The 16,726-nt window shown below is 36.8% G+C and overlaps 1 protein-coding gene across 1 annotated transcript in view; it reads right to left on the reverse strand.

Moving 5' to 3' along the window:
• FANCC (Fanconi anemia, complementation group C) overlaps positions 1-16,726 on the reverse strand; it is a 31,830-nt gene that overhangs the window by 10,360 nt on the left and 4,744 nt on the right. The window contains exons 4-8 of the mRNA XM_010291744.1: positions 16,269-16,433; positions 14,375-14,531; positions 8,532-8,584; positions 4,982-5,081; positions 223-298 (exon numbers count right to left, since the gene is read on the reverse strand). Coding sequence (XP_010290046.1) covers positions 223-298; positions 4,982-5,081; positions 8,532-8,584; positions 14,375-14,531; positions 16,269-16,433 — 551 coding nt within the window. The remainder of the gene's footprint in view (positions 1-222; positions 299-4,981; positions 5,082-8,531; positions 8,585-14,374; positions 14,532-16,268; positions 16,434-16,726) is intronic.

A 16,726-nucleotide genomic window follows, 5' to 3' on the forward strand; every position in this document is an offset into this window, starting at 1 on the left:
TTGAGTTTAGTTTTCCTTAAGATTAGATCTCTGTTATTGTTACATAAGAATTAGATATTCCTGAAAAAAAATACATGAAAAAAAATTATTAAAATTGCTAGGTCAACACACCTTACTTAGGAAATGGCAAAATTTTATCTTCATCCCCTCTAAAGTTATTTTAAGACATATACAGATCATGCAGGTTGACTAATGCTGCAAGTATTTAATGAAGAAACTTACCAAAAGGACGTCTGAGTAAAGCTGTTACAAGAGGCTGGTAATGGTAAGGGAAGTAGGCCTTCAGTGGAAATTTATGCTAAGATACAAAAATCATTATTTTAAGAGCTTTCTGGTCAGTTTTCAAAACAAACTGACAGTGAACAATCTCATCTGAGGTAGTAATTAGCAATACAGACTGAAGCAAGAGAACACAAAAGTAACTCTACATGTAATTTTAGGATTTTTCATAATGAAAGATGGGGGATATTTAAGAAAAGCCTGCTTAGAGAAAGTAATTATTTACAGATTTTTAAAATCCATGCATTAAAAAAGATTCAGAGTATGAAGAAAATTACATCTTAACATTCATAGGCTTTTTCCCTGTAATCACAAAAGCCTTCACTCTTAATATGCAGCAGTTAAAAGACACGCTAATTAGTGTAATTTAACTTTCCAGTGTAAACAGGTTAACAGATCACATTAAACTAAAAACTAGTAACAGCCACAAAATCTGAGGGTGTGATGCAGATTATTGCCTTATGTTCAAAAATGGAAACCTAAAATTCTTAGGATCTGATTCATCACAAGGTAGGGTAGTCATGGATAACAGACTATTTATCTGGGTATATGCAATTTGTATACTGTCAACATTGCTGCTCCTGCAGTTGAGACTACCAGCAGCATGCCTTTAACGTTCTTGTTCTGCAAACATCTACTACAGGCATGTCTAGTGTGTAGCATGCATGTGCAAGTACAATAGGAACTACCTTTGAGGTGGATTGAAAACTGGATGAATGGCGGGGCCAGAGGGTGGTGATCATTGATGTCAAGTCTAGCTGGAGGCCAGTAACTAGTGGTGTGTATATATATGTATGTATATATATGACCCAGGAGTCAATACTGGGTCTAGTCCTGTTTAATGTCTTCATTAATGATCTGGATGATGGGGCACAGTGTACCCTCAGCAAGTTTGCGGATGACACAAAACTGAGAGGAGTGGCTGATATGTCAGAGAGTCATACTGCCACCCAGAGGGACCTTGACAGGCTGGAGAAATGGGCTCACCGGAATCTCATGAAGTTCAACAAGGAGAAAGCGTAAAGTCCTGCACCTGGGAAGGAACAACCCCAGGCATCAGTACATTCTGGGAGCCAACCAGCTGGAAAGCAGTTTTGCAGAAAAGAACCCGGGGGTCCTGGTGATCACCAAGTTGAATGTGAGCCAGCAACATACCCGTGCTGCAAAGGCAGCAAAATGGTACCTTGAGCTGCATTAGGCAAAGGATTGCCAGCAGGTTGAGGGACATGGTCTTGCACTGGTGAGCAGCCACTCCAGCAGCCAAAGCTGGAGTACTATGCCTGGTTCTAGGCTCCTTAGTACAAAAGGGACATTGACATACTGTATTTTTACTGTTCAACAAAGGGCCACAAGGATGATTAAGGGACTGGAGCATCTCTCCTATGAGGAAAGGCTGAGAGAGCCTGAAGAAGGCTCAAGGGAGATCTTATCGATGTATATAAATACCCGAAGGGAGGATGCAAAGAAGATGGAGCCAGGCTCCCTTCAGCAGTGCCCTGTCACAGGACTAGAGGCAACGGGCATAAACTGAAACACAGGAGGTTCTGTCTGCATATCAGAAAACACTTTTTTTAAATTTTATTTTTTTTACTGTGAGGGTGACCAAGCCCAGAGGGGTTGTAGAGTCTCAGTCCTTGGGGATATTCAAAAGCTGACTGGACACATTTCTGAGCAACTGGTTCTAGGTGGCCCTGCTTGAGCTGGGGACAAGATGATCTCTACAGTTCCCCTCAATCACTCTATGATTCTGTCATTTCGGTCTTCAAGTCTCCATACCAATGACCTTAGAACTCTTCTGTCTCTTTTCTTTAGGAATAAGAGACTGTTATCAAATAGATCATCTCTTGAAACACAGACTAGGAATACAGACTCCATAAAATGTGAGAATTTTCTAAATCCAGTGAAGACCGTATTTAGTAACTCATTTCACTTGGGGCATACATGCATGCATCTTAAAAACAAAAGCCACATTCTCTCTCTACTCATTTTTTGTTCTGTAAACAACAGTTAATTGAAATTACAGCACACTAATATATACAGTATTCTCAGACAGTCTATGTATCGTTGGTATGGTAAGACTCTAACAGTCTACTTGTCAAGTGGAATTAGGTTACTTAAAAATTAATAATCCCTATACTAAAGTATGCATGTAGCCAATTAGCTTGCACCAAAAATCCCCGTAAAAAAGCAGCCCTTGACACAGTTAGTAGTAGCCAAGACAACCCACAGCATGAGTTACATATCAAAACAGTATTGTAAAGTAGGTGAAAAACAGTTTTCAGCATACTGTTGAAGCGAAGCAAAAAATGTTTGCTTCCTATCATACAAACATAGTATTTTAGGCAGTTCTTTCCTTACATAAGCCATCACAAAGTGCAAAACAAAGTACAAAGAGACAGAATGAGTTTGGATGTGGCTGGTTATCATAATTGCCATGATGTATAACAGGAAATAAAAGTTGAACACTGACTTAAAATATTTATCCAGCTATTTAAAACGAAATTCCCAGGTGAAAACCACCAACAGTTCTGAAACGATCAAGGGAAAATAATCCTGGAGTAAATTATAATTTCCATCAAATAAACCCATGAACTTTAAGTTCATAAATTGACAAGTAATGTGACCTAAATATCCTTAGGTCAGCTTTCACTACCATCACAAATTTGAAGGAAATCTGCTTGTAGAAAACATGGAAAGGATTATTCCAACAGTGATCTCAGTATACCCATTTTTAAATCTCTTATTCAATGACTACACAAATGGTCTTTTTTCCTATGTAGGTTTAAACTCCATGTTCATTTGTACCTTTTTCAGTCTCCCAAAACACTGAGGAAACAAGACTGTTCCTAAACCCTGTTTTTTCACACTCCTCAGCCTTTTTCTGCCAAACCTTGTTCTCTCTAAATGGTCCACAAAGTTATTAGAAAAGACAGGTATTTCTGACAGCTGCCACACTGCAGCAGAGAATCGTTCTCTGCCTAACTTGCAAACCTGTGCAGCTGCCAGATGTGACCTGGTTCTTTTGAAAGTTTTGTGGATACATCTGTTTCCCTAGCCTTTTTTCAATTAACTGTACTATAAATTCCTAAGGTCTCAGATGACCCAGCCAGAACTCTCTTCATCCTTTGTCTTTAATGGTTTTACCATTCCTCTGTGAAATGCTAACGGAGCACATTATGTCCTGTCAAGGGCATCCTGATACCACAAAGACGGGTGCCTTATGAATATATGTAATTATTGGTATGACAAAAAAATATGATCTGATTGAAACAAAGTATAGGAAACAGTCTGTGCCTGCATTTTTGTATGCCAACTGTGAGTTAACAGTACGGTTGATTCATAAACTGTGAAACAAGGGATTTTAAATTCTAATACTGAAAATAATACCTTAATTAGAGACCCATGTATTAAACTGTATACAAGTTAAATAACTTCAAAAGAAGTTAAACTTCAGAAAAGTGGGCAATAGTCCATGTTGCAATGCCAGCAGGTGAAGGACTGTCACCCTGAAGCAAATGCATCACCTGCACAACAGGATTAGCTCTTGAACGTCTGACAGCTGTTTACTTCTGTTCTCCACCCAGTCATCTCAACCTGGGGCTATACAGTGTACTGCTGCCAGGTAGTCAGGGTGGCATAAAATTAACAGGGACACCACTTACATATTAAGCAAGACAAATGCAGTTTCACCCTTAATTCATATTGCCTGAAGTGAGAAGACAGAGTCAGTCACACTGCTAATTCAAGGACAGTACATCACAAGTTCCAAGAAGTCCCAAAATTTTCTTAACTACCAACTCCCCAAAAAGATGCAAAAATCAAAGGAGCTGGAAATTTTCTTAAGTCTAAAGTAGAAGCTATTAAATGATAGGACACTTTCCAAACTTACGTCATATGAATGGAGCCAAACAAAAGAGTCAGGATATGAAATGACAGTGTGATTTGGGAATCTAAAAAGAAGTTTGTAGTCTATAAACTAGATAAGACGTTTGCATATCTCCATTTTGAAATTTAAAAATGAGAAACTGATCCTGCTTTTGTTTAAATTAATACATAGAAAAGTAATTCTACTTTTAATTCACTTCAGGAAGATCTGTATAAAAATCTGTGCAGAAGAAGAGACACTAAGCTGGGAAATTTGAAGCTTTAGACTGAGGAAAAATTTGTGAGAGGCCACTGTTGAAGACCAGAAACTGAAACCAGTATATATTCTGTGTCTTTTACCTTTTGAAAAGACAAATATGACTATTTGGTGTCTTACTTGCAATTATTTGGGGGAATAGGGATGGGGTTATTATTTTCGTTTCATCTATTATCAGAAACCCTGCTACTGCAAAAGAAAAATGCATCTAAAGTTCTTCATCCTTTCTATCAAAGATGGATGATCGTGATCATGTTCACTATATAGGCAGAAACTTCAGCACCAGGGGAACTGCCCCTGTGAAAATCACAGCTTAGGTTGCAGGATTACTCCAGGGTGAAGTCAGGTAAATTGCTTTTACATATTGTTTTCACACTACAATTTCATTCACAAGTGAAAATATTTGAAGTGAACTTTGGCATGTATATACAGCTGTAGAGAGATGCTATTATTCAGCTCATTGTATTCAGTTACCATTCTTAACAATAGAATTGTTCTTTTCTTGTGAAATTTCATATGTTTTCATTGAAAAGAAACATTAAGAAATAGTTCTTGACTAACCTGCTTGTTTTCATCCTGATGAGCCTGAAGGAAGAGCTGTGTAAACACCTGTATTATGGTCATAACTTCTGGAGTTCCATCAGTTTCCAGCAATGCATTCCTAAGCATTGAGAAGTTAGATTATGACAGATCAGATAATTAGTCTGCCCATCACACCACTGTTAATTGAAATGAAGAAAAAAAAAGTACGTTCTTTTTATACTGTAGATTCAAACTGTCTGAGCTCATTATGCCAGTGTGGAAACTGATAGAAATACGAACTTTTTAAATTTTATTTTTACTTTTAAAAAAATACATGCAACTCCTACAAATAAACTAGATGTAGTCAGTATATACAATATACATGCAGACACACATAATTTACACTACCAATAGGGGTAAAAAGTGTAAAATTGAAAAAGAGACTACCACAACTTTATTATGCCAATTTGGCATCTGAACAGTCTTACTGGCTTCAGAGCAACTATTCCCATGCCTACAGTTAAGCATACTTCAGTGCTTTGTGGGACAGCATCCCAAAGGCCATCTCAAATTAGAGATAAAGTACAATGTAGTACAATTTCCTGGCATATATACCTGGAGGGAAAAAAAATAAAAAATCTTGACTTAAACTGTTAAATGTAACGCTCCTACTGGAGCCAGGGAAGCAAACAAATGTTGTTGATCAAGTTTAAAAGCTACATATTTTAAAAAACTACACAAGGAGACTGAACTTAAATAATAGAGCTGCTGTTCAGTCTCTGTGACTCCTTAAGCAATGAATCAGAAGCACAAACAGAATGAGTATACACCAAAGATGTACTTTAGGATCAGTAATTGCTACAGGTCTAATTAGGGACCAGTGCATTCGATGTGCTTTCAATGATGAAACCATAAAAAAACCCTCACTCTGGAGGTTCAGGAAGGTGAATTTTTTAACTGTCCTTCTGTAGGGCATAATGTAACCTTGAGCAAATGGAGCAAAGAAACATATGGGGAGCAAAGTGTAATTTTCATTCTCTTATTTGAAAGACATATTCAAAAATGTTCACAGTAAGCTGCCACTGAGGTAAGTTTTTTATTACAGAATTGTTTCGTTCTTTCCATAATGACCTAAAAGATAAGAGAAGCTAACACATTACTGTGACAGACAAATTTCACAAAACTACAGGCACATACAATCACTAATATCAACACAAGAAATAGTACGCAGAAGCTCAAGACAGTCTAGGTGTGTGGACACCAGTATAGCCACACATAGAAACAGGATCTGCATTTGTGAGAAAGATTGCAATGATTACAGACAATAACACAAAGTCAAGGTTTTCTTGCAGACATTATTATTACTTCTGTACAGTGTACTCCTTCAGTTTGAGACCAGCTGTTGCAATTACAGAAAAGAGAAGCATTAAAATTGGAAGGACAGAATAAAAGTCTTGAGGTTTTCATGTGTAATAGAAGTATATCCTTGCAGAATCCATTTTAAGAAGGAAGAGCCCAGGCCTGTAGCGATAGGACAAGGGGTAATGGTTTTAAACTAAAGAACAGATGTAAGGAAGAAATTCTTTACTGTGAAGGTGGTGAAACCCTGGCACAGGTTGCCCAGAGAGGTGGTAGATGCCTCATCCTGGAAACATTTGACGTCAGGTTGAATGAGGCTCTGAGCAACCCGATCTAGTGAAAGATGTCCCTGTCCACAGCAAGGGAGTTGGAACTAGATGATCTTTAAAAGCGCCTTCCAACCCAAACCATTCTACGAGTCTATAAAATAAGCTTCTACTTGGGAAATAAAACCGCAAGTTAACATGCCTGAGATAAAACAATTTAGCACAATCAACCTCAATAAAAAGCATGCAAATAGCAAGAAAAGTTATTTCTGAAAGAGACACAATGCTTAGATCTGTTCTTCAAACAGAATATTAACCCCCAAAATAAGAGCAGTTTTCTGCCTAGTGCAGAAACATAACACAGTTTCCAAGCAATGAAGTATAGCTTCTTTATCAGCAGCTCTCTAAAATCTCACATGTGACTGTATCTGGAATAGTACCTTAACATCTGCACACCACTTGATAATAGTTGGAAGGATGTCAGAGAAATACAACAAAAATGGACATAAAGCTGCAGAAACCAACTGCTCTGTAAAAGCCAGCTAACATATACAGTTTCACTTAATACCAAGATGACCTGAAACATAGTAGTTTTAAAACATATTAAGGGTTTAATACCAACAATGTAGAGGAACAAGCATACTAAGTAGAAACAATGAAATCAAACATGGGAGCAGATATCTAGGCTGAGCAACGGGAAAACATGATGAATCTCTACGACAATTTGGAACATTAATACAAGTGCAAAGTTTTATTAGGAAATAGTCTGCTGGACAAAGTCCTGCATTATTTGAGAAACAGCATCTCATCCATTTCTAGTGTCTACCAAATGGAAAGGGTGCAAAAGAGTTATGTAGTCTTGTGTTATTTTTAGTAAATATTTTATATACCATGGCCCTAAATAAACCAAGAAGCTTGAACAAATTTTGTCTCCTTATACCATCACAATATACAGCCTCCAGCCTAAGACATTATTACGGGTCTGTTGAAATCACATCAATTTTCAAGTGCATTTTGCTTTGGGAAAGTGGCTGGTCTCAACTATTCAGAAGATGTTAGCTATGCTCAGACACTGGACCACAGCAAGAGAAAGGGCTGCCACAGCAATAGCTGCCAAGTGGTTCCGCTCTCACAATACAGCAAAGACTCCTCTGCTAGTGCCTGCACAAACCTAACGTGCACACCGACACACAAACGACCCCAAAGACATCCACCTGGGAGCCCTTTTTTCTTAGGATGGAAAACACTTGATGAGCAAAGAACATCAGTCACTCAACACATTATCGTATTGAAATTATAATACCAGTAACCCCGGCAGTAGATCTGTGATTCTATGATTCTTCAAAAGAACAATAAAATAGTAAGTCAAGTTGAATTGAAGAGAAAAAAAGACACTGAAAACTGAGTACAAAGGACTGGAAGCCCCCATGTGGTAAACAGTATCTATTGCTTCAAAATATTCTTAACACATTCAAAACCAAACCATTATTAACAGGCAGATCAATAGTTCAATGTCATTAAGAGCATATCTGATATCAATCCTGAAGACTATTAACATAATGTAAAAGAGGCTACACTGATAAATGCAAATGTTTTAACTAAATTCCACCTTCATGCTGGAACAGGCCAAGCCATTCCAGCATTTATAATTTTCACCTCAAAATCTTATTTCAAAAATCTCTACTGAAGTGTAAAATAAATTATAAATTTTAAAGGCTAAAATACAACATCGTCAACTGTATTAATTAATTTAACTTTCATGTAAAGTTGACAAGATTTTAAACATTCTTCATTACTCGCAGTATATTACACAAAAGGAGATGCTAGGGCATACACAGCTAAAGAAAGAGACATCTTGAAATTATAATACATCCCTTATTATAATACTGCGTCTTCTCATGAAGAAATCCTCAACGTTTAAACTGATAATTTGAAACACTTCCCACTATGATTTCAATACTTACTTGAATATTTCATTAACAATTCTGAAAATGGCAGGATGGCTTGCTGCTTGTGGCTGTTGATAAACAAATGAAAGAAAATTAGGCATTAATAATAAACAATTCAACAACTGCCACTGTATAATTTACAGCTTAACTCATGGATGCTATTACACTGCAATTATTAAACTGTAAATCTCAGATCAACTCTTACTAAACCCTCAGATTTTCTCAGGATTAGGTTCTTCAAAATAACTGCGTCAAAGTCATGGAATGAGATCCACAGCGATACCAAGCACGCTACACAGCTGATAAATGCAAACACCTGGGATCTCAGACTGTTTATGACAGCGATCACTACAGCTAGCAGATAGAAAGAACAAGTTGTTGCACGCAATTGCTAGAGGCAAGAGACAGGGAGCAGATTTACAAAAAGGTTTTCTCTCCTCTTCACAGACAATCCCTTTTGGATATGCTTTGAGATTTTTACTACATCTTCAAAATTAAATTCCACCTTTGTCTTTAATTCTACCACACATGTTTTGGTCCGAGACATTTTTTCACAGTATTATCATCTTCTGTGAATTTGAGTTGCTAGTACAAGCTAAATATCTCAGTGCCCCCAAATGTATTTTTTTGAAAGTAGTAAAGCTTCTTATTATGCTACCACACAAAAGACTGTTTTAAGAAAGTTGCATCTTTAATCATGCACTAGTAAATATATTACTTTCTAATCTCATACTGTTAAATTCTAAGATTTATTAGGCTCTTATAGTGCAAAAAGAATAAAAAACTAATTACACATTCCCCAAAGTATATTTGCCTAAATTAAAAACCAAATGCATGCTTTCTGCTTCTGAGGTTAGCACCTGAAGATCTGATAAGAATATAGTTCTTGAACCACCTACAGTAATGCATTTTTTCTAAAATACATTCTATAAACTTCAGGATGCATGGAAGGAATAGCACTTACAAATGGCATTTATTGTAACAGCTTGGAGTGCCTGATGCACTATTCTAAAGAAAACCTTTATGCACGTGTTTCAAGCTAAAATGTACCAAATAGAGTCGGATTTTTTTCTTTTTAATTGCACCCAGGCAGAATGAGGACTCTACTCCATATGATAATCTCAGAAAATAAAGACAGAGCCTTTAATACAAACTGCCTAGAAAAGCTCCTTGTTTCTCACAGTTGTCTTTGCCACACCGGAAATAGTAGGTGGCACCTCATTTTCATGTTTTACCACACTTTTTCTATCACAAGGCTGTAGCTAAGGTGTCCTATTGAACTCATGCCATCTAGTGTTCGAGAGTATTTACAGCCAGTTGTTTGGTCGTGTGAACAACCGCGTACACTTTGGTGCAAGGCTCGTCTCCAAACTTCCACTGCTAGAGGGAGAAAAAAACCACCTGGCTGGATGAGAAAGAAAGAAAGAAAAAAAAAGAAAAAAAAGATACGTTCATCTCTCGTTTTTAAAAGGAAAAATTGGACTAGACGATCTCCAGAGGCGCCTTCCAACCCATTCTGCCATTCCATAAGAACAGTGGAAAGTGAGAAATCTGTTTTTCAGTCCCATGGGCTAAATAGTTGAATTCAGCCATTTCTCCTCTGTCTTTTCAGACACTCTACCTACTTTACACACATATTTCTATGATGACGTACCAACCCACTTTTGCTTGCCAGGTTGACTATAAACTATGAAGTGTCCATCATATCAAGATCAAGTCATAGTTCATTTGAAGAACACCAAAATAAATGTGCTGTATGCAACCCATTCCTGCCAGACAGCAGCAATCTATAGTACTCACTACGAGAAACCACAGTTAACAGCTCTCAGTATTTAATATACACTACTGAAATCAATATGAATTTCATCACTGGGATTTAAAACACCCCCCCCAAGATTTTGATTAATGGACTGCACAGAAATAATCTGCAGGCACTCGGAGTAAGAATGTTATGACAGCACAAGAGTCTCCAACGCAATTTGAAGATGTGCTTGTTGTGTAGCAGGACTAGAGCAAGCAGCACAATTCTTCTGTAGCCAGCAGCAATTCTGGAGTTTGGGAGGGACTATCAACTTCAGGAGGGACTCTCATGTTGTTGACATCATCTCCTTATTTTTTCAAAATGAAAGGGCATTTTACAGTTCAATAATTTTGTCTGCGACTACACAATATTTTTCAGAGAAAGCTCAGCAAACCAAACATACTGTCTTACCAGGAGCTTATGCCACCACTTTTAAAACACGCACAACATATACAGCACAACACACACTAAACCAAAAAGATCCAAACACAGGGAACTGCGGCTGCATGTGTGGTATCATGATTACATATTTTAAGAATGTGTGCCTCTTCAGACCCACCCTACCCCCAAGCACTGTGATTTTTGAAAGAAATAAAATAGGAGAAATATACTGTAGCATGAAGTATTACACACACAAATTCTATAGAACTAATATACTTTTGAATCTGTATTATCAGAAAGAAGAATCCTAAACACCTGATTTATAATACAAAGCCAGAACTGAATAAAGACATAAGAAAAATACATTTGTATCTACAGGATGCAAGTAAACGGCACAAAGAGGAACAGAGTAATAATCATGTACTGCGTTTTATTCACATCATAGAACGCTCTGTAACAACCACAAGTACGAGTAAATGTAAGGAAACAAATTGTGCCCAAGATCACGCAGCAACAGATTTGAGGTGGTAACACCACAAATACCAGTTCTCTTGACTTCCAGACTCACATGCAATTAATTGGACACAACACTTCTATCGCTAAACACATCTAGCCCTAAAAAAGTAAAACACGGCTGTATTTCAAATGTCTGTATTTCCAAATTATTTATTTACCTGTATTCCTGAATTTTATATTTACCAACTAAAAATAAGAAGTGTCACTTAATTTTTTCTTGTGCCAAATGTATTTTTTACTTTGAAGCATACACTTGTTTTGAAACCACAAACATATTTTACACAGGTTTAAAAAGTTCCTGAATTCGTCAACATTATGAATAAATCAGCGTGCACTGTTCAAAAAATTTTACCATAACAACACAGGTTTCAGAGACAGGCAATACTGAAGGAATTAACTGTAACTTGTCTGGAGTGTATTACAACAAGAAAAAAAACTTCTCATTCTCCCTCTCTATCCTTTCTCCTTTCTCCCTCGTTAATGCCTGTTTGATTGGCACAGGTCCTAGTGAAAGGTGAGCGTGGATCCAGTTAGACTCAAAACCTGGGGACAAGGCACAGCAAGAGGGTGATGGAAGGGCACGGGAACCAAAGCAGCCTCCAGCTCGGTATCCTGTCAGGCAATACAAGAATCACCATTATCACCCACTAAAACTCTATTTGCTCTGTAACGCTGTAGTGAAAATATCAGCAAAGGAGACCCCACCGCTAGAGCGTTAACTGCAGAGCGCATCGTAATTCCGATGCTGGGCTGGACTTGGGAAAGCTGACAAGGTGGAAAAACAAAACGCAGCAGAAACGGATGGTTTATAAAGCAGCAGCTGATGAAATTTTTAGCCCTGCGCAGCCTACTGCACTATTCTTGCAGTATGACTTTGAAAGAAGTAAAACTACTTTGGAAAGCCACCTAAGAACGGAACGCAAACTAGAATTGACACTGATTCATTCACATCTCTTTTTACATCCTTTAAAAATCTGTTTATATACATAATCTATGCATTTCTGGTAAAGCATAAAATTCTAATGCGTATTTATTTAAATTTTAGTTGTTAGCACACACATACAAACCTTACAGTTACTTCAGAAAGGAAGACATCCGCTCACCCACTAAATTCTGAAGAAGCTAAAAGACTGTTTGTGATGGTCGCTTCACTTGTTTTTATCACTTCTGAGTAACTACAGAATTCCCAACAGTAATTCCAGCTTAGCCTCAAAAACCACAAACCTAATAGCATACCATCACACTACAACTACTCTCAGAACTAAAATGTGAGAGTAATGCATATCAAGTTTCTTTCACAATAGAAGTATGGTGTTTTACAACTATATGGGTACCATAGATCTCTATGAGGTTTATGTACAGTTTGGTTACTGTATCAGGATATTTTATTTAGATAAATGGCTCTGATACTGCAATTATGAAAAAGCTTATTGAAATTTCCTTCTTATGGTATACTATAATGAAATCACTAACATATTTCTGCCTATTTGTACTCTAGAGGTTTTCTTCCAAATAGAAAAAAAATGTATAAATCAAATTTTGTCTCATGATTCCACTTTTTATTACCATATGCATACGGCAAACAGAGGACACATCCTACAAATATCATAATCCAACTGCCAAAATATGCATACCCATATTCCTAAGTAAATATTCAAAAGTCTTTACTGTCTTTCCAATAGTAATCATACTGTTGGATTCAAATACTGACTGACTAATGTCACACAAGTATCTTTATAGTACCATGTACAAGTTGTACAAAACACAATTTTTTGGATCAAATCTTTTCCTTCTACACTGCCTCTCTGAAGCTTCTCATCTGTTGTTTTTAATTGGTATTCCACCTCTCATTCATGCACCCTTCCTCTTATCAATGCCTATCAGTCAGCAATATGCATCTTCCAATTGCTCTCTTCTTTATGCCTCCATTCATTCATTCCACTCCTTGTCCACAGGATGTCCCCTCTAAACCAGTATTCAAAGCTGCCGCACTGATGAATTTTGTTAATATCTTATTTTGAAAGCACAAAGTGTTTGGAGCAGAGGCAAGTAAGGACAACCTAAGTGTGCTAGGATAGTAATGATCCGCTCTTTTCAGGGATCAGGATGTGAAGACAAGATAAAGATGAACATTGTTAACAATCAACAACTCAATAATTAAAACAAATATTTTATTACTTTTTATGTATAACCTAAATATTTTTGGTTTTTTCCTCAGCCACATGTGGTAGCATATCCTATACTCAATTCACAGTGTACCTGATACAGAAAAATCAGGCACCGGCCTTGTATCTAGCCTTGTCTTCTGGAATATCTAGATCCCCAGGTGACATATGTTGATGCCAAGCATTTATGAGATTTGCAAGTATTAGAATGGATGCCTAAAACAGAAGTTTGCAGATTCAATTAAAAAGGAAGACTATTTAAAGGTATCATTCTTTTCCTGTAAGCAGTTTCACAGGCTGAAAATAAGATACCACATGCCATTTTCTGGTTCTATCCATTTTATGAAATATGTCATCTAAGTGCATAGCATACATGCTATTTCACACTGTAATTAATAGTTAAATTTACATTTAGTGTGGCAAACTAGCTTGTTATTTTCGAAAAGGTATTATGTCATGTTTTGTGATAGGAAAGGTTTGTTGGTGGATTGTGTAAAACAACATTTGAAAACAAACTGATTTGTTAAGCAAATGGTTTGTATTAAGAATTTTGTTCAGGGTTGTAAACAAAAACAAGCAACTAAGCAGTCCATAATAAAATAATATGCAAGGAATTTCAATTGTTTAAACTGCTAACCTGCCGAGAGCACAGAGATTGAAGTAAAAGATTGAAGTAAAAACAGATTCAAATCCTCCCCGGCCAAAGTTTATAATTTTTTAAGACAGCAGCAGGTACTCAGCAGCCCCAGCAGTCAGATTCTCATCTCTTCATCCATTCTTCATCACTGGAATAAATCTTTTTTCTCTTCTACCAATTCAGTGTAAAAACCGAAAATTTAGTGACATTTCTAAGACTCAAGATCTACCTGCACATTAGCAAGTTATATGTCACATAACAGGCATTTCCCTCAAATATGCTGACATATTTGGAAACTGTCACTTCTGATGCAAAAAAAAAAAAGACCAGTAGCAAATGTACTACATGTTGCACATACCAGTAGCGAGTCTTTTATGACCCAAGCCATTTCTTCCAGTGAATTCAACTGAATGGAAATCAGCTGGTCTAAAAGATATAATGTCGCTTTTTCCAGGCTTGGTAGGTGACGAAGCCAGAGGCTGAAGACAGCTGATTCAGGGAGGGAGATCTTCTTCCTGGTTTATAGAGAAAAATACTGTTTTCCCTGAGAAACCAGAAGTAAACACAAATATGTACCTTTTTAATATATTTTTTTAAAGTACATTGGGGAAAAAGAACAGACAAAGATCAACCTAAAGTTAGAGGCAGAAAATCTTCTTTACGGTGCTCTGTCCAATATCAAATAATAATGGCAAAGAATAATGGCAAAATCACCATCATCTACAAATGAAACCTTACCACATGTCTTTAAAAACTAAAAATTTGGTTATGACAGATCCCAGCAAATGGGAACAGAAAGTTTAAGTCTGGAGTTCCCTTCCTCTCTAGAGGAAGGTCTGACCCCATGCTTGCGCTCTTCCAAACCCAGACTGCTTCCTGCAGACCGGGCTGCTCAGAAAGTGTCAGCAGCTGACAGAGAAGCAGGAAGGTCCTTGATAATACTACTGTGGGCTAAATCAAAGCATTACCTGTCTTTGCAGTGAAATAAGGAAAAAAAACCCAACCCACAACAAAAACGAGGCAGAGGTAAGTAAGTCTTGGTAAGTAACCAACACTGACTGGAGCATTTTAAAAGACAAATGGTAAGAAGCTAATTATCTCCCCACCTAAAGCCTTCAGCTATACTCAGCTCAGCTGAAGTACAGTGTTGTATCACTAGGAAATAAGAGGTACAGCTTATTTTGAGACAACACTGTAATGTGTGTGGACCAGCACAATTAAAAATATACTAAAGTAACCACCCAAGAAGGAGAGAGACCACAGCACAAAGCAAAACATCCTGGAATGGTTTTGCAGCTACTATGATAGCTGCAAACTAAAAGGTTAAAAACAAAAAAATACATGCGTAGCAATAAATACATGCCTAGCAATAAATACATGCCTATATATAACAATCTTCATTGACACATCTCAGAAATTACTATGTTGAGTACAGAGGAAGCAATTAAAACTTTAAAATTTTTCATTAAGATTAAAAAGGAGACAAATGGATAATTGTGTTCACAAAGGCCCTTTTCTAGTATCAAAAAACCCCTATTGTTTACAATACAGCCTCTCAGCTACAACTTGAATAAAACTCTCAACCAAAAGTATGCTGTGCTTTCTGTGATGTCTTTCCTTCCCTGGCATAGCCAATTTTGCTGATGTTCACTTTCACTCTGGTGGTTTTTATCCATAGATGGATTTTACCAAAACAGTGGTTTTAGTGGTAGCAAAACAAGCAGTTATATTTCACAAATTGCTCTTACCAGACTCATTAAAAATAATCTGCTGAAAAACAGGAGAATTTAAAAACTCGAGAACTAATTTCACAGAAAAAAATAAGAGAAATACGGAACCACTCAAACATAAGGATCTATCTGATATATGGAAAAAAAAATATAGCTCTAAAAATGTCAAGTTAGGAATGTTGATACACTTATATGAAAGGTAAATAACGTTTCTGTGAAAAGTGATCATATCCTTCACAAAATTCCTAAAATCTATTGAAGGCTTTAACCTCCATTTTAAAGAAAAGGTGCGACAAAGCTACAATCAATATTTAAAACTGTTATGCCACAATTTGTATATCAGCAATTTTAAATTCTACTTTGTCCTACAACCTCAGCTCTGCTATTCAACTGCAAAGGAAATATTTTACTAGAATACAGATCTACAGTGCATTCAGCATACAAATTCAGAGAACAGACATTTAAGTGAATTAATAATCTTTGTAGAAAAAGAATAAAAATCATACAAACCATGTTACTTACTTTAAAAAAGCCTCATTCACAGCCTCTAGAAACTCTGAACTGAGAATTTCTTTTGATGCACCTCCATGGTAAAGAAGGAGAGTTTCCAGCAATGGTGTTAGATCAGGCAAAGTAATGAGAGGCAGACAGGAAAGGGACACAGCATTCACATGACTGGCTGAAACTCTGAGGGGAAAAGTAAAAACAGTTCATATTTCAGAAAAGTCAAAACTTTAATTTCTAAACTGATAAGGTAAAAGAATATTAAATTAATTACAGAAGGTAACAGGCAAGAGATGCATACCCAACTGCAGAAAAATTGTTTCGTGGAATGACTGTTAACATGTTGTTACATATTGCCTGAAGAATCTTAAGGAGAAGTCAGATAAAAACTTCGATGTTTTAGTGCTCAAGGCAACCCAGGGTATCAACCCAATTCTGAAATGCAGCCAGTCATGTTCACTCAGTAATCACACCCT

Source organism: Phaethon lepturus, unplaced genomic scaffold, assembly GCF_000687285.1.
Source record: "Phaethon lepturus isolate BGI_N335 unplaced genomic scaffold, ASM68728v1 scaffold12397, whole genome shotgun sequence".
NCBI lineage: Eukaryota > Metazoa > Chordata > Aves > Phaethontiformes > Phaethontidae > Phaethon > Phaethon lepturus.